The following is a 19,824-nucleotide window of genomic DNA, read 5'->3' as shown; positions in this document are numbered from 1 at the left end:
GTGAGGGGGTTGAAAAAAGAAGTGCATGTGGAACAATATATGTAACTATCATAGTTAAACTATGTCATCTTTTTCCTCTATCATCAGCGGATTACATGTTAATGAATGGTCATGTAAATATGACTTGTGAGACTTAGCTTTTGTTTTTTTTATCATTACTATTATTCTAAATGAAGACTCGTGTCAATAGTTGTGAGTTTTATGGCACCCTTTTCGTTAATAGAACCAGATTGTCATATAAAGATCCTTCACTTCTATAAGAAAAGAAATAATAGTGCAGACTAGTTGGCTGGTTTGGCTCATGGAGTGAACCTGGGCACACCGGTTTACAAGACCTTTCAAAATGGTTGTAAACAAATCTTTTTTTTATATATATATCAATTTTAATTATCTTTTTGAGATGAGTTGATCCTAAATATTCTCACAAACTCCAATCCTTTGAGCCGGTTATGAGACTAAACCCGAATCAAGGCTTAATTATAGTTAAAGCTAAGTATTCCCACAAACTTTAACCCTTTGAACCAGTTATGAAACTAATCTCGAATTAGAATTTAGTCAGAGTTAAAGCGCTTCTCCCCTACCCAAAATATATTTGAAACTGTAACCTGATAGATGACCTCACAGGGCATTAGTTTATGTTTAATTTTGGAATTTTTGGCTTTAAAATTTAAACCTTTTTTGTTCAGAAGAGGGAGAACGAAATTAACTTGTTTGGAATAAATGCTGAGCCAATAAAGCATAAGAACTTGCGAAGCTTCAAGTTCAGAATTTTTTTTATAATTAACTGTTTAATTGACAGGCCAATAACCTACTGCTTACCAAATCTGTCTTAAAGACTACTTAAATGATGGATTGAAAACAAGATTTTGACAATGATGGGAGAGTGTGGGTTTAGCAGCATGTTGCCTATTTAGCTTAATCCTGTAATCCAAACTGCATCAATTCCATTCAACTTGATCTTGAAGTAAATTTAGCTATTACTATATGAACAATACTCTAGTCCAAATGATCTATAAAAAACAAGACAATGAGTTTCTGTGACCGTGTCTCATGAGGGATTGTTGCAATTTTTTTCTAAAGCTAAAAGCAATTAAAAGCTAAGCTGAACAGCACAAGCTCAATTCACACAAAGTTTCTCCGGGGACTTTTGATCCAGAAGGGATGTAGAAAATCCCCACATTGAATTTTATAAATATAGAAAAATAAAAGGATTTCATAAAGGGTTAAAAAAGGTGGAGAAAAGTTTCCTACACAATGGACAGACAAAGCTGAAACCATGCAGGTCCCCATGGTTCTACCTCTGGCCACCTAGAAAGCCACATGTGCATACAAAATACTTTACAGCTGTCTCAGTTTTAGGGATAAAAGTTGGGTATAGCCATACCAATAACTGAAAATAAGCAAGGGGTGTTAGCCTTCTATTGAAAAATCACCTGCGTTCATAAAATTCAAGCAAATCGTGCTTATCAAGGCATAATTTCAATTAAAGGCCGGTGAGAGGGGTCCAAAGTGGAACACAACTCCATTCTAATGAATGTCTGCAAGCTACTTGATAGTAATGTAGCGATTTGTTCCATGTCTGGCCCAGTAGTCCTTAAGATCCAATGGTATAGATAAATCATGGCCTTCTGAAGCCAACCTACTGAGCAGTCTTGTAAAGACACTTCCACTCATCTTTCGTCCTCCAATGCGCGCATGGCGCTTGTTTGGAAGCTGTGGTAGTGGATACATTGACAATGTGGTGGTACAACAAGATGACTGCCATCCACCATTACCCCATTTGTAGCACTGCCGTGGTACTCCAGTGCATGTGCAAACTGGGACTGGCATTATAGTTTCATCAAATGCAACCAAATTCAAGCCAACATCCTGCCTATCCCATTCAGATTTGATCTTTGTCCCTTCAGAAGAAGCCTGCCTATTTAAATCCTCACCCATTTTCTTTACTTTGTTAGGTGGCTTTGATGCCTTAGAATTAATTACCTTGTTCTCCTTCGTTCTCTTAGTTTGATGAGATTTGACAGCTTCAGAAGCTATAACAGTCACTGAGGAGGCATCCCTTATTGTCATATCCTTTGTGCTGTATGCAGTTTCTGTCATGTTAGATTGATGATTTGAAGAATGGTGCATCCGTTTTGATCCACTCTGAATTCCACCATCGAACCGATTTTGAAGGGCTGCAAGGGCATTGTCCCGTTCCAATAGGGCATTGTCCCTCTGAGCAAGTGCTTCATCCCTCTGCCGAAGGGCTGCATCTCGAGCAGCCAAGGCTTCATTCTTTTCAGATATAGCAGCCTCTAGTTCAAGTTCTAGAATGGCAGCCTGCCTTTCAGCCATAATGGACCTAATTTTCTTATTCATAACTAGTGCATTTGGCTGCTCCACTTGATGCTGGGGATCTGTATTCCACTGCACATTTAAAATTCAATCCAATTAATACATCCAGTAATGCAAGCTAAAAAAAAAACACATACAAAACTTATGCATTCTATTTACCAGAGAATGTGCTCCTCTGTAGTATTCCATCTTATGCCTACTGTTCTCATGTTGGCGGCCATCATCCATCTTGCATCTAGAGGACTTGCAACAGATGCAGTTGTTGGTATTAAGAAATCTTTAGGTTTAATCAATCAACAATTTCCAGCTGAAAGGCAAACATTGTTAACAAATGAGAAATGCTTTGAGAGAGCGCAGAGGGGTGGGGGGGAAATATTGAGAGAAAATTTTTAGAAGGAACAAACAAGCAAACTAAACTAATCAGCATGAAATAATCCCAAACATCATTCTAATACAATTTTTAAAGAATCTAACAAATTTTATATGGCTATATGGGTAGTTCTATATTTTGTATGTACTACAGATGAAAGCAGACCATCATTTATTGGAAAAAAAAGTGTTAGATTGAGATTCTGCAAGACTCCAACAATGAATTACGCTAAACCATTTCAAATTCCATTTTATACAGTGAAATTTAAGAAGATGGACAGTGCTAAACTTTATTTGTGTTGCTAGTCAGTAAAATTCACTTAAGCTACATATTTTAATAAGACAATTTTGAGATAAACGACACATTCCAATGTACACTATAAACCTAAGACAATACAACATTGAGAACATAATAGGAAGGACTTCATACATTTTGATAAACAGACTGCATACATTTTGTGGTCAAGACAGAGGGCACGTGATTTAATATATAGAAACCCACCATACATGTATCTTTTATTTTCCAAAATCTTTTATACCCTCATATCCATGACATTCCAGATATGACAACCCTATCTGTACTAGTGTCTAGTGCTAGTGACTACTATGTTTGAAATTATTCAGAATAGCATTAAAAAGCATGCGCATTCCATAAAATTTACATGCAATTCAGCCTTCCTTCTCAAATATAAGATAGAAATTTGAGGATTAAGTTAATTTCTCATCTTATTTTTTTGTACAGTAACTTATTCACTTTTTTAAAATTAAACAGATAAAACAATATAATAATAATGAAGCCCTGCAGATTTGACAGACCATTAATTTCCAGCCAAAAGCACCAAAGGTATTAATGACCATCAATAATCATCTTAATTGACAGTCTTAAAACACTGGTAAAAAATACCGCCGTTAGGCAAAAGGAAAATTTGCAGTCTCACAACATCCATTAAGACATTTTTTAAAATTTTACACAACATCAAGTTGTACAATGAGAGGAAAGAAAAGATTTATAAGCAGGTATTACTGCATTGGTAAAGCTACCCTAGATGAAGAAGCAACTTTCCTCTTTACAGTACAATCAAGACCAGAAACTTCGGACTTTTAAACTTCCACAAGATTTTAGTATATATCCTTTTAAATAGTTGAAAAACAGTTATGTTAGCTGCTGATTTGAGTCAATGGTAAATGGTCAAAATAATATTCTTTTTCTTGAGATATTAGTTATATCTTTATTGCACTTAAAAATGATCGAATATAAACAAGAACAACCAATCAGAAAGGTACAGCAAGGCTAATATTTCAAACATAATGTATGTGTACTTACTAAAAATTCAACCATATTTATGAAAATTATCCAGTAGGAGTACCCCTGGCTGCATACAGGTATGTACCCACCATTTCTTTCAACTTTAGTTTCATTACATGCAACACACTTATTTCTTTGTTAGTGTTGTTCGGAAACATGTTGGACATATGAGGGTTTTCAATATATAGAAATAACGATTTAATGTTAAATCACAAATATGGAATAAATATCTTGTACTTGCTCAGGGGAAATAAAGGCAAAAACAAATAAGGAAAGGCCTGTTTGTTTTACAAACTTGAGGTGAGAAAACAGGCATTTTCTCACCTCAAATGCCTGAAACAAACAGGCCATAAAATTGCAACTCAAATAAAGCTAATGAATGATCTTGTCCACCAGGCTTAACAAAGTAATCATATTGTCAAAAGCACATTGTCCTCATCATATGTCCCCAATTACTCACAGACACAGAATACGCAGGTTAATAATTGATAACATAGGCATCTTAGTAACACCATCTTACATAGGTTATCATTATACGAAGAACATGGCTATTATTCTAACCTTCTACCAAAAAAATATGATTATTCTAACCTTCTACCAAAAAAATACGATCACAATCATCTAAGGATAAATACCATACCATAAACACTTAAAGAGCAAGATGATCACTAAATAATAATCCCTCAGCAATTTGATGTTTCATTGTCACAAACAAATCCTTCCCACTAGTTCCTTAAGATGAATCGTACAATGTACTTAAAGGAAGCAGACAGTGGCAAGAAAAGCAAGAAAACTTTCAATTCAACACAGCCAAACCTTAGCTAATGGCCTATCTTAATTTCTCATAGTTAGAGACAGACATGAGGGACACAGAGCAAATACAGCACAAATTGGTTTGTCAACTACTGACTGATCCCAATGACATAATATGGCAAAAAAGAGGCTTCTATAGCCTAATAAAAAGAACTTAAATTCAAAAGTGAGAGAGGGGGGGAGAGAGAGAGAATAGAAGGAAAATTTTTAATAAAAATGCAGGAGAAACCACCAAAAAATATATTTGATCAAGATTACTATAGCTAGAAAACCACTCCCCATGAAATCCCAACTTACAAGAGTAGGGGCAAGGGAAACCTTTATATGGAGCCTTACTCTCGTAATTTTAATATTTTATAAAGAGGTTATTTTCTGAATTTGAACGCATGACTAATCACACAAGAGCAGTTTTAACACTGGCCTCTTCAAGATTATTATAGCTATCTTTAAGTGAAAAAGTAATTCTCCCACTTAAAGAAGAATCAAGACCACGGATAGAACTCATAACTTGTTGCTCAGATAAAAGAGAAAGTGAAAGCAAAGCAAATTGGCTACACTACAGGTTGAACATTTAAATACAAGAAAAAAAGAAAACTATTGAATGGCACTCACTAACCAAAAACATTCTACACTTAAGAAAAGGACATTAAGGAACTTTTTTTCTCTCCTTTTTAAGTTTATCTAATCTGAGGGCGAGCTAAGATTGCGTATAACCTTCCTATCCTTCGGGGAGCCTTACCCCTTTCAAATTGTGATCACATCATTGTGCTCTAAAGTAGACATAAAGCTATAACACGAAATTTTGAAGCCAATCTCTAAGACCTTCTTTCATTTTGAGCAGTACTATTCCACACCACTCTACCCATGCAATAATGCAAGGACATGAATCAGAGGGAAAAGGTGCGGGTGCGGGCAAATCAACTGAATATCGCGAAATTGCAGTATACAATGAATCTTGTAGTGAATTTGGATGGGGGGGGGGGGGGGGGGGTTATTTTAGGGGGTAGCAAGTAACTAGAGCGAGAAAAGAGTAGAAAGTTGCAGTGAAAGGTTATACATTACCTAGAAAGCTTTACAAATTGATAATGATATATATAGAGAGAGAGAGAAAGAAAGACGGAGAGAGAGAGAGAGAGAGAGAGAGAGAGAGAGAAATGTGCAATGAGAGAGAAAACTTACAGCTACTCCAATGGAATCGAAGAAGAGAGAGAGTAGTGAAATTGATGTCAGGCAAAGGAATTAGAATAAGAACGGTACCTACAACGACACCGTCGTTCAACTCTGCTCTGAGAGAGTTTCACTCACCTTAACCCCTCCTTGTCTCATGTTTCCATTCAATGCTCTCATCACTGATCTCATGCCAAAAACAACGCCGTTTTTAATTTTCTCCTTCTTTTAAATGTTTTGTTGGCATGAATAATAACTTATTATAGGCTAGGATACTCTACCTAAATTTTTTTTTGTACAAGATATATTTATATCAAAAAAATTTATCATTGTTACAATTAATCTAATCACCGTTGATTTTCGTTAATCTAACGGTTATAATTTATTGGAAATTAATAATTAATTAATAAATACGACCCGATAATTTTCAATAAATTATTAACCATTAGATTGACGGAAATTAACGGTGATTAAGTTGGTTGAGAAGGTTGTAAACTTTTTGGTGATAAGTATATCCTTCCTTTTTTTTATGTTTACCTTATTTTTATTTATCTTCAATATCATTAGGTTAGAATCTTAACTAACTTTTATTCTTTTTCTCTCCTAATAAATTTCTGATTTAATAGTACTAGATATAAATAAATTGAGTAGGCAACTAGGCATAAAAAAAAGGTATACATAACATATTATCATATTTCAATTATTATTCATGATTATAAATAAAATTATATTTATAATATGAGTTTATTTTTTCTGCAGGTGACGAGTAGATAAGTTTAGGATATAGGATTTATTTAAAATTATTTAGAGTTTATTTTTTACATTGAGCCCAAAACGACGTCGTTTTGGATAGTAATCAAGATATTTTTATAACTATAATTTATTTCGGGATTATAATAGTCTTTCTCATTATAATTTTTAAATTTTTCAAACTTAAAATAATATCATTTTGGGAGTGAATAAATATAAGTTATCTACATTCACTATAGAAATATTAAAGTCTTATAATATTTTTTAAATGTTTGAAATATAAAATAATAATTTTTATTTGATAATATTTTTAATTCATTTCCTGTATCCTAAAAGCATATGTTAATTACAAAATTTTAAAATGATTTGTTTGAAAGATTGTCGTCTTTTTCATAGGGAGGGTCGAAATATGCAAATCAATTTAGATTTATTGATCATGTAATTTTGTTTTTTTTACATAAAGAATGAATTATTTGGTGCAATTCAAATTATTTTAGAGATAATTGAAAAAAATTATTGAAGGAACAATATTTCATTTAGTAATGTGGCATTTTTTGTTATTGACTGAGTAGAAAATTTTATAGGTAATATTTATTGGAAAATATTATATTTACCAACTTTTTGTTTACAAACTCTTATAAACTACACTAAGTATGATCGGTCATACTTCAATCAAGAGTGTATGACTGGTTATACTTAGTGTAATTTGTAAAAAAAATTGTAAACGAATCTTTCTCCATATTTATTTATGGGTTTGGTGTTTGTCATTTTAAATTACCTAAGTTATGTCATTATAAGAGAGAGATAGACAAAAAAAAATAGAAATCATGAGAGAGAGAAAGTGAGTAGTTTTTTTTAATTTAAATTTTAAATAAAAAATATTTTGTGTCTAGCTCTCTCTTAAAATAACATAACTTTATGTCATTTAAAATGATAAACATTTTTTCCTTTATTTATATTATTAAATGAACACATTTGTATGATTTTAGCGACTTACTCTTAAATGAACGATTAAAGTTTAAATTTAGTGAAATATAGTAAGAATGTTGATTAGTCTATACTAATTTTTAGTTTTAAAATGATTTTAAGTGAAGATATTTGATGTTAAAATATATGTTTAAATCCGATATTTGTAAATCAATTTTTAAAAAAATAAATAAAGAGAAATTACATGAATACATGAAAACTTTTGACTGTCAGTTTTTCTTTGTCCATTTTGCAACAACAATCAACTGAATCAAGACGCTAGGCCATCTATATATCTTGTAAATAAACTCTGAATCAAAGCATCGCCAACATTTAAGGCTAAACTAAAACAATGATTTTTACCTACCAAAAAAAAAAGTTTTCCAATTAGTTATTAAATTTATTGGGTTACATGCATTGATTCTTTTTAAATAAAGTAATAATAAAACGCCAAGAGGGTGTCTTGCATGCAGTCACTAGCTTAAAAACTCATGTTCAATAAAGAAAGTAAACATCTTCTTTGAGTGAACGTTAAATGAGTAAAATATTAGTAGGAAACAACGAGGTATGAGCATATACCATTTTTTTTTTCAGGAACACACTAAATTTATTTACGTACAATATTTAACTATTACAAGTGCTTGTTTCGCTATGATACATATTCATAACTAGCTTTCAACACCCGATTGCCAAAAAATAAAATAAAAATTCAACAACTGAGTTTTGAGGTCAGGAAACAATATTTAATTATGAATACAAAGTTCTAACTATTGTACTTTGAAATACTCAATATAAAGTAATCAGGATATAGAAAATATATAGTATTTAATTTTTATTAGTGATTTTTTGGTAAGTAATCCTGAATATCTTCAGTGTGTATGCACCCCAAGTTAGATTGCAACCAATTGATAAAAGTTAATTTTGGGAAGACTTGGAGGAGATTTTGAGGGGAATACCTCGAGAGGAGAAGATTTTCTTAAGAGGAGATCTAAATGGTCATGTTGGTAAAAGTAATGGAGGTTTTGATAGAATTCATGGAGGTTTTGGCAATGGGACGAGAAACGAGATTGAAGAAGATATCTTGAATGTTGCACTAGCCTATGATTTGATGCTAGCGAACATCTTTTTTCGAAAAAGGGAGTCACATCTAATCACATATCATAGTGGCCAAAATCGTAGTCAGATTGATTTCTTTCTAGCTAGAAGAGAAGATAGAACTTCTTGTGTCGACTGTAAGGTCTACTCTGGAGAGAGTGTCGCTACGCAACATAAGCTGGTAGTCCTGGAGGTTCGGTTCAACAAAGTACTTACAATGAGGAAGAGGGCTCAGAACCCGAGGATAAGGTGGTGGAAGCGTAAGGAGGGAAAAAAGAGAGAGTTCAATGAAAGAATGTTGCACGAAGGACCTTGGGAGTTTGATGGATGAGCAAATGCAATATGGAATGAGATGACTAAGTGTATTCAAAATATGGGAAGGAGGGTGTTGGGAGAAAGCAAAGGAAATGAATTTCATACAAAGGAAATGAATTTCATACAAAGGAAACATGGTGGTGGAATGAAGAGGTGCAATAGGAAATTAAACACAAGAAGGAGTGATTTAGATCTTTGCATAAAAGTCCCAGTGAAGATAACTTGCAAAAGTTTAGATTGGCGAGAAAAAATGCAAAGAAAGCAGTGCGAGAAGCTAGGGGTAAGATTTTCGACGAGTTGTATAAAAATCTTGGGAGCAAGGATGGTGAAAGAGGTATTTATAAACTTGCAAAGATAAGGGATAAGAAAAGTAAAGACCTCACCCAAGTTAGATGCATCAAGGATGAAAATCAAAAACTTTTGGTGAGAGATGAAGATGTAAAGATGGATGAACTACTTCAACAAGCTGTTTAATGGGGATGGAGATATAAGCGAGGTGGACTTGGAGGACGCTTATGATGATTTGAATAGAAGATTTGTGTGCAGAATTAATACACATGAAGTTAAGGAGGCTTTAAAGAGGATGAAGACTAATAAAGCCCTGGGACCTGATGGGGTCCCTATTGAAGTGTGGAGAGGCCTGGGAGATGTGGCAATAAAATAGCTGACCAATCTTTTCAATAAGATTCTCCAGACAAATAAGATGCCTGATGCATGGAGGAAAAGTATGATTGTGTCTATCTACAAAAACAAGGGAGATATACAGAATTGTTCAAACTATATAGGCATTAAGCTAATGAGTCATACTATGAAGTTGTGGGAGAGGGTTATTGAGCATCACTTGAGAAGAGATACCAATGTTTCTGTAAATCAATTTGGATTTATGCCAGGAAGATGTACCATGGAAGCCATTTTCTTGATGCGACAACTAATGGAAAGATATCAAGAAAAGAAGAAGGACTTACATATGGTGTTCATAGACCTTGAGAAAGCATAGGATAAGGTTCCAAGGAAAGTTTTATGGTGGGTTCTGAGAAGAAAAAGGTACCGTCAAAGTATGTAAAGGCAATCAAGGATATGTATGATGGGGTTACTACATGTGTGAAAGCTTGTAACGAAACATCAAGTTATTTCCCTATCACGGTATGTGTACACCAAGGGTTAGCTTTAAGTCCTTATCTCTTTGCCTTAGTTATGGATGAACTAACAAAATATATTCAAGAGGAAGTGTCATGGTGTATGCTTTTTGCAGATGATATTGTGCTTATTGATGAGAGCAAGGATGGTGTTAATAGAAAACTTGAATTGTGGAGAAGCACGTTGGAATCTTGTTGTGCCATTGTGTACCCCTTTATCAATCACACATCACGCAAGTGCACGTGTCAACAAGTAATAAAGTGGATGTGTGAGTCCAGATATCGTTCCCACGAAGAAAACTATAAAGTTGGAATCAATGTGAAGCAATCAAGGTAACAAAGATAAGTTGGAAGAGGTTAATGACTAATTAAACAATAAAACTAATAATTAACTAAAAGAATGCAGTAATAAAATAGGTTTTCCAAGTATTAAAGATAGATTGGGATCAATTTTCCCATTATTGCAATATCACCAGAATGCAGTAGCAATGCTATAGCAATTATCCAAACAGTAATCAAAACACTAATGCATGCAAGGGCTCTCACCAACTCTACATGTATACTAAGTCTCACATCTCTATGGCCAACATAGTTATGAATCATTAAGTGCAAGTTCCATTTGATTTTGTGGTGTGAATGATCTCTCTACCCACAATTAACTAATTAAATTAGTTAAACCACAATGCATAATAACTTAACTTTCTGAGTTCACCTATATCTCTATAGCCCAAACCCTAATTATCTTGCAGCTCTCTCTCGATAAGTCAACAAGAATAAAAATAAGCACTTTATTAAGCAACTGAAAGGAAAATCATGTAACAAAGTTAAAGCAATACTGACTACATTACAATAAGGGTGTTCTATCACCCAATCTTAACAATTTAGCTTATACTTGGGTGGGAAGAAACAACAAAGAAAGAATAATATTCCATTAAACTAAAGTAAAGAAAACAGGGACGTTGTTGTAGCACTTCTCTTGCAGCTACCGTAGGCTCCACCACCATCATCCTTGCTTCAGCCGCCAGAATAGTGCAGGGATCCACCGGATTTGATGATCTCTATACCAAACCCTAGCCCCACCCTTTGATTCCTTGGATTTCTCTCAACGAACCCTCAAATTCTCTCTATGTGTTTCCCCTACTTTCTCTCTAGGATCAGATTGAATGTCTAAAGCATGTGTAGCGTTTCTAGCATCTCTTCTGTATGTAGGGTTCGTTCCTTTATATACTTGATATTCTGGGCCTCAAACAGCTCTTCAGGTCCATGTAAATCTTCATTCAAATCTGTCGTGTGAGTGATTGAGATTGGCACTCTGTTTTGCTGTTAAGCTGACAACATGTGCTATGGCATATCTCACAGGATTCTTTCCATATTTACAATTCAGATTTGAATCCGATCTGTAATCATTGATTTGATAAGGATAATCTTGTGATTTCTTGATGATGTTGAGCGCGTCTTCAAATCAGATCTTTTCGTACACGTTCAGAAGCTTCATCAACCAAATTGGGCTTGGATCCATGGTTTGCTGGTGCTGATGTCAACAGTATGTACTGTTGACCTCATCTCCATTGCTACAGCACTGCTTCCTGATGCTAAAGCATCGACCTGCAGTAAAATAACAAGTGCATTTAAAGTTTCTAAAACCCTAATTTATGCCCAAATTCTCATAATTAACATAATTCTCCATTAAATCATGAAATCATAGAATTCATGCATTAATCATATAAAATCAAGAGAATTATATGCAATCATGGTACCAAAATATCACAATTAAGCCATAAAATAACTCTCTTTCGGAGAGTTATCAAATCTAAAGGATTCACATTAAGTCGAAGCAAGACTGAGTATCTGAAGTGTGAGTTTTCTTTGGTAAGAGATGTAGACCAAGATCTCGTGCATCTAAGTGATCAAGAGGTACCCAAGAAAGACGCTTTTAAATACCTGGGCTCCATTTTGCAAAAAGGTGGAGAGATTGATGAGGATGTAAATCGTAGAATCAGAGCAGGGTGGATGAAATGGCGCAGTGTATCTGGATTTTTGTTTGACCGCAAAATCCCCCTTAAGTTAAAAGACAAATTCTATAAAACAGCAGTAAGACCTGCAATGCTATATGGAGCTGAATGTTGGCCAGCACATAGGCAACATGAGCATAAAATGGGAGTAGGTGAGATGAGGATGTTGAGGTGGATGTGTGGTTATACGAGGATGGATAAGATAAGAAATGAAGATATTCGACAAAGGTAGGAGTACTACCGGTGGCTGAGAAGATGAGAGAACATATATTGAGGTGGTTTGGGCACGTAATGAGAAGGCCCCTTGATGCTCCCGTAAGAACAAAAATTTGTTACCAAGAGCTCAACACAAAAAGAGGTAGAGGTAGACCAGAACTTACTTGGGGGAAGGTAGTAAAATAAGATTTAATGGAGTGGGATACAGATTGGCAGACGGTATGCCTTAGAACGGAATGAAGAAAAGCTTTAAGCATGGTGGAGGGTTAGACCCGTTGCTATTCCTATGTTCCAGATAGTCCCTTTTTAGTCCTTTTCCCCTTCGTTTCCCCTATTCTTCTTTTCCCTTTCTTTTTTACTTTTATATTTATATATATATATATATTATTACTATTCTATTTATTTATTTTTATTTTTACTTTTATGTTTCTTTTTTCAATCTTTTTGTATCTTTCATTTGGGTTCATCTACCACCGACCTCAATTAATTTGAGATAATGGTGTTGTTGATGTTGATTTTTTGGTAAGTCCTCCGTATTAATAAATATGATTTTTTTGCTAAGATTTATAACATGTTCTAATGTTAGAGTCAGATAAAACAAAATTCCTAAACTTGTTATTAGATGCTTTAAAGGCAGTGGCGTAGCCACGTTATACTTATGTAGTAGGACCTGGGTCCCAGCTACATTTTAACAAATTTTATTTATTATATATAATTATATAAATAATTAAAGGCCTGGGCTCCAGCTACATTTTAACAAATTTTATTTATTATATATAATTATATAAATAATTAAAATTGACCATAGCTAAAATTGTGAGTTGGCCCTAGCTAAAATTATAACAGTGGTAACAGATGAAGATATGGAGTTGCTTTGCGTGTGTGACCAACTAACAGATTGCTTTTTTCTTAATTTCTTCTTCTTTTTCTTTCATCCTTTTCCAATTAGGATTTTCTTCTAACTTTTTTTTTCTTATTCGCACTCACCACCCGGAACTCAGCTATTATGCGATAAGGTACGATGTTTCGTTCTTTTCTCAAGATTTTATGGATACAAGTTCTTGGAATGTGCATTGGTAATTATATTGTCCGTTGGGGGGAGAAATTGATTTAAATTTTTGAACCTTGTAAAAGAGAAAATTTTTGTCTTTGCTGACCATAATTGTTTATTGGGTGTTTCTAATATGAGTGAAATTCATGCCCTTTTTTTGTGTGGTTGTATTTATTGATTTTATTTCTTTTGAAAAAATGGAGTGCTACTTCATGTTTGCATTTTATTTTTTTTTAAATTTTTTTTTTTTGGTAAATAAAAAAATTATTTTAATGTAGAGCTACAGTATCTATTGATAATGGAATTGAATTGTTTTTTTGGTGTTATTTGTATTTGATTTCACAACAGGGATGAGAATTTTGGCGATTAATCAGTGAAAACTGTTAAAGAGAAAAATCAATGAAGATATATATATGTGTGTGTGTGGAGCATGAAAATTTCTTGTACAAATTCATTAACAACTTCTTTGTTTTTTTGTATTTTTAATTTTTTTTAAATATCTAAACATTGATTAAATGATTTGTGTGGATCCAATGTCATTTAAATGATTTTAGACATTTGTCGTTGATTGTTCAATATTTCTTCTTAATTGTGAAGTTTGTTGTCCCTCTACGTTGATGTTCTTCACAGGTCACGGCTAAGGGTATAATAGGCCAAGTTAGGCCAAACTTTGGCTTTGATAGCTTAAGCCTACGTAAAATATTTAGAGTCTATACTGGCCTATTAGTCTATCAAAAGATTGATTTATAGATTTGGCCTGACCTATTATAAAAAATTAAGGGCCTGTTTGGAGCACCTGATAAAGAAGATATGATAGGATAACTTATCATATCCTACTTTTATCTCTTGTTTGGTGGGTCAATAAGATATGATTAGCTTATCCTATTATCTCATTTTATCATATCCAATACATGATTTCTTATCCTACAGGGGGAGTTGGGTTATGATTCAATGAGATAAGATACCAATATTGGATACCCAATATATCTCCACGCTACCCAATATATTTTCACGCTACCCAATATATTTGTATTTATTGCATTATTTTTTATTTTTCCTTTCTCCTTCTACGTAATCTTATCAGATTGCTAATCAGGTGCTCATCAAACACAGGACATGATATAGACTTATCAGCCCTATATCATATCATACCCTTATCTTATACTGTCCACCAAACGAGCCTTAAAAAATCTAATACGACCTGTAAGACCACCAAGTTGCAAACTAAAGTTTATAGGCCCAAAACAAATTAAAAAATAAAAGATAAAAAATTTATTCACAAAGATCACATGAAATAAATTTTCATTAACATCACATGAAACAAATTTTCATTAACATCACATGAAATAATGTTCATAAAGATCACATGAAAATGTTCATAAAAATCACATGAAAATTTTCATGTATGTATATATACATATAATTTGCACTTTGTTTATTAATTTAGCTTTCTATTATATTTTTAATTTTAAATAAATTATTATTATTTGTTAAAATAACATCAATTCTATTTCTTTGAAAATTTTAAGTACATTTTTTTCTTAATAGATTTGTCAAAAAATTTGGCTCCAGCTAAAATTAAATCTTAACTTCGCCATTGTTTGAAGGAACTTGACCAAAATATTTATGAAGTATGAAATTTAAGAAGATAAAAAAAAGTGAATTCTTGATTGTAATTAAATTGAGAGTCGCATTGGCTGGCAAATTTTCCTTTTATAAATGTTAATTCTGATGATTTTTGTGTTTTTAATTCCCCTCCCCTTGGCATTGGTCTGCTGTTTGATGTAGATTTAGCTTCTATTTGTAAAACTCGTCGTATTTCAGTTATTTAATTTGTGATGTGGTGTGTTTTAACCAGCTTACCAAAAAAAAAAAAATTGACAGTCACGTGTAGCAAGAAATTCCTAGGATACGGACAGGACGATGGATCTCTGTCCATTTTGGATATGAAACATGCCTTAAAACAAAAAATAGCTGACTTCCTTGTGTTCTATGACAAAAAAAAAAAAAAAACAGGTGAATGCTTGCTACATGTTATTGACTAATTCAAAACCAATTAGAACGCAAAAGCTTAAAGAGTATTTTACAAGTAAAATATTATAATACGAATCAGCTTGTGTGCTTGTCCTCGAGCATATAGAATTTGAGTTTGTAGTTAAAGATTCCCGCTTGTAAGATAGATATAAAAAAAAATTAAAAGTGAGACAAATTATAATTATATTAAAGAAAATAATATAGATATAAGATAATATTTGTATGACCACAGTAAATAGCTTTGCTCTTTTTAAGTTTCTTGCTTTTCAGTACCCATAGGAATGCATATATACGTGCTCTTGTACCATGAAACCACTGGCAAGGTCGACAGAACAATCAATCGATTTAAGCATGATGGGCCCGTTAGTAGCAGCTGCCATATGGGTAAGGTTTGGCAATACGAGTGCTATCAAAATGGAAATGGTTTAGACGAATAATTACATACAGATGTGCCCACTCTCAATATGAGAAATAATATTTCAACTTATTTTTTTTTTGTTAAATATATTTTAATGTTTCACCATTCTGTAAAGATATATTTTCTAGGAATTATGAATTTATTTAACATTAAATTTTATTTTCTTGGTTAAGTTATATGGTATTAATATAAGTCAAAAGCACCGGTGCTCTCGGTTCATGATTCCAATGTGTTCTCTGTAACTATTTGCTAGTTAGTACGAATATAATTAACTCATAATCATAATTTTACTGAAAAATTGCCACTTTATCAAATAAAACAACCACTTGTTAACTTACACATAATTGTTTCTCACTCAAGTTGTATAACTCACCGCCATCATAATTGTTTATATGAATTTGATGTAGCTTTGCTTTGCTTATCTTCATGCAAAGTCAAGAACATGATCCAACAGCGAGAAAGAGTAAAAGAAAGAAACAATAGGTAGCAACATGTATCACTCGATTGTGTTGGGTCCAGTGGGATCAACAGTAATCTTGTGAACTCACCAAAAAACTAAAGCTTCGCTCTTGCAGACATGTTTCTTTCAAGGGAGGGCAAACAAGAGAGCAATTATCTGCTTGCCACATGATTTCACTTGTTTTGCGACCTGGAAAGTAGAATCCACCTTTATGAGATCTCCTTTCTATTATATCTGTGTAAAGAAAATTATGTATGAAACCATGAATATTATGTTATTATTCCTCCTCCTCTTTTAGATTTTGGGTTTTCCAACTTTCCTGGTCAAGGTATGTGGGCATGGAATGCGATTTCGGCTCATACGCGTTACAGCAAATTTCCCTCATTTCCCACCTTTGACCTTTCTTCCTTGTTAAGCTTTCGTTAATTAAAAAGTCCATTTCGTTTCAAAAGCTGCATGTTCAGCTGAGAAATAACTTTATATTAAGAAACAGTTCAACAAATTTTAAAGACTCCCCCGCGTAGTGCTGTCATCGTAGACTCAACACAGTATATTAATTTCGATTAGTTAGAACTTAGTATGGAGATGACAACGCAGCAAAGCAAAGCTGTTTCATCTATTCAGGTTTGGCTAGGGATTTCAGCACATAATTCTTTGTAGACTATAAGAACCACTAGCCAAGGGATTAAGGTAGGTCCTTATTTTTGCTAAGAGTACAATTCGGCCAGCATAGACCATGGCACATGGTGGAGAACTATTGCACATGGTGCTCACAAACTCTTATAATAATAATCAAATCAAATTGCAAGAAACAACGCCAGAGAAATAGCCTCTAGAGAAGATCTTATTGAATATATATAGCAATATTTTATCAGATTCAGTGACGATGGAGTATACATAAAATGAACTCAAATTCGGTTAGATCATCTTTATTACCACAAGCTATCACAGAAATCAACTAGACAAAACCTATCTTCTGCAGGATAAATAAACATCAATTATAGACATCTCAAAATGAAATAAAAATTAAAAAGGACAAAAACTGAAGGAAAAAAAAAAACCTATCGTACATACAGATCAATGAATCAACGCCTGTTCCTATACCAAGATTTGAAAAAGTCGAAAAATGAGTTGATTTTTTCATTTCATTTTTAGGGTCTTGCAAAAATACCCCAAATCTTACCACGACCAAGGCTTTCCAAGAGTTTCTTGGACCCCTCAACATCCATGTCAACAAGTTTCTGCGCATATAGACAAGCACCCGCAGCAACCATTTGCTTCCTACACTTCTTGGAATGAACGAGCGAGGCCAACAACGAAACAGGGTATTTCTTATCCAAATTCTGCAACAAAGGATTCAAGAGCTGAACAGCACTCACTATGCCCCTCTCATCCTTACGGAAAACCCTTCTATTCCCTGCATGCAACATCAACATCGATAAGGCTTTCGCAGCTGATTCTTTCTCTTCCACACCCTTACCATCCAACATGTTAATCAAAGGGGTAACACACCCACATTCACCCATCTCTTTCCTCGCCTTTGTGCTGCTGAACCCCAAAGCATAAACAGCCCTAGCCGCAGAAATTCTCAACGCCATCACCCCACAATTCAACACCCCAACAACGCGGGGCACAAACCCATAAGAAACGAGAACCTCAGCAACCTTCGAATTCGAAGCCAAGTTCATCAGAAACTCAACCGCAACCTCGAGACTCCCACCCGAGTCCCAGAAATTCTTCAAACACTCGACCCCACCTTCCTTAACGACCAAAAGCTTCAAACTTTCTTCCTCCGACACCAAATTGGACAAACACCCAATTGCATTCTCTTGCGCCGATGCGGTTCCCGAAGAAGCGACCCCCAAAAGAACAAGAACCGCGTTTTCCTCGATGAAGTTCTCCTTGATTTCTTCAAAAGCCGCGAGATTTCTGAGAACCCCAGCTGCGAATGCTTGCGAACAGGGCGTGCCAGCCTGGCAAATCTCCAACAGAGACGAGATTCCACCCCTTGACCCGATCGCCATGGCGTTCTCCTTCGAGAAACTCAGTGCTTGAAGCGCAACGCAAGCCTTCTCTTTCGCGAACCCACTTCCCGAGTCAAGAACTCGGAGCAAGTGATTCAATAGCAACAAACCCTCCGTGATGAGAACGTGCTTGGTGCTATCCACGACTGAAACTCTTGAAATGGCTGAAACGGCCTTTTCCTTAATCTCGGAAGAGGAGGATGAATCAAGCAAGCGCAGGAGCACGGGAACCACACCCTGCGCCACGGTGATCATGACACTCTTATCGTCCTCATGGAGCAAACCCAGCAAGGAGTCCATGGCGGAATTTCTGGAGTCGAGTGACCCGATTTGCAAGCGGGTAATGAGGTTGTTGGTGGGTTCGGGTCCGGTACGGAAGAGAATGTCGCAGTCGGTGACGTGGCGGTGGAGGGTGGAGAGGAGGGAGTCGAGGTCGCTCTGCGTCTTGAGCTTGCCCTGGGAGGGGTTGGGGGAGTGGCACTCTATGGCGAGGGAAACGGCGTCGTGAAGGGTTAGGGAGAGGGAGCGGAGAAGGTGGAGGGAGAGAGGGTTGGAGGAGCAGTTAGAGAAGAAATCGGGATTAATGAGTTGGGTTTGGAGATGGGTGAGTTTGGCTGAGATGAGGGACCACTTTCCTTTGAAGCTTTGGATTTTGGGGATTTCATGAAGAACAGAGGAGAGGAGCTCAATCGAGACATTCAAGTGATGATGGGTTTCGTTTTCGGTTTCGGTCTCGGGTAGTGTCATGATTGTTGCCTTGTGTTGAAGATATTTCCCAGATACAGATGCAGATAGTGGTCTAATGGGGTTGTTGCTTCGTTTGCTAGGGGGGGTAGGGTTTAGAAAGAGAAGAAAACAGAGGAAGGGAGTAAGTAACTGACCAAAAAGTTTATGGCTTCCAACAATTGACGTAAGCGTTTGGAGCGTGTCTCACACGTGCTATATTATATATAGAGTTACGAATTACGAATCAGAGTCGTTGATTTTTTTTTTACCTAATGACTATCAGATGAACTGTCAACAGCCATTTTAATTAAAGTTATCTATATCTACTAAAAACTACGTCATTTTCATTAATGAATAGTATTTTTATAATTTTAGGTGAATCAATAAAGGGTGTTTCCGTAATTCTGTAATTATATTTATATTTAACTGTTTTAATTTATTAAAGGGTTTAATAAGAGTTATGTTGTAGGAAAAGTGACTGTGTTATGTTATAAAGATTCGTTTTGCGTGCCAATTTTTTTTTTTTTTTGCTGCGGGCTCCACAAAATGTTGTGTGTGTAAGAAATTTTTTGTGATGATGTTAAATAATGAATGCAAATCCCTTTATTAAATATATATAACATTTTATC

The 19,824-nt window shown here is 34.7% G+C and overlaps 2 protein-coding genes across 2 annotated transcripts; both read right to left on the bottom strand.

Moving 5' to 3' along the window:
• Positions 1-1,228: 1,228 nt before the first annotated feature.
• Positions 1,229-6,048, bottom strand: LOC133285632 (protein BASIC PENTACYSTEINE4-like). The gene is made up of 3 exons (XM_061482882.1): positions 6,005-6,048; positions 2,497-2,644; positions 1,229-2,409 (listed from the first exon to the last, which is right to left on the bottom strand). Exons 2-3 carry the CDS (start codon positions 2,563-2,565, stop codon positions 1,546-1,548), a joined length of 933 nt encoding a protein of 310 aa, XP_061338866.1. The 5' UTR covers positions 2,566-2,644; positions 6,005-6,048; the 3' UTR covers positions 1,229-1,545.
• An 11,327-nt stretch (positions 6,049-17,375) lies between these two features.
• Positions 17,376-19,274, bottom strand: LOC133285634 (uncharacterized). Its single transcript, XM_061482884.1, has one exon. It carries the CDS (start codon positions 19,214-19,216, stop codon positions 17,597-17,599), a length of 1,620 nt encoding a protein of 539 aa, XP_061338868.1. The 5' UTR covers positions 19,217-19,274; the 3' UTR covers positions 17,376-17,596.
• Between the last annotated feature and the right edge of the window lie 550 nt (positions 19,275-19,824).

Source organism: Gastrolobium bilobum, unplaced genomic scaffold (genome assembly GCF_033153095.1).
Source record: "Gastrolobium bilobum isolate Gb01-03AN ecotype WA unplaced genomic scaffold, APGP_CSIRO_Gbil_v1 utg33431, whole genome shotgun sequence".
Classification (NCBI taxonomy): domain Eukaryota; kingdom Viridiplantae; phylum Streptophyta; class Magnoliopsida; order Fabales; family Fabaceae; genus Gastrolobium; species Gastrolobium bilobum.
Note: the sequence above shows the minus strand (reverse complement) of the source record. Positions and strands in the feature narration are given on the sequence as shown.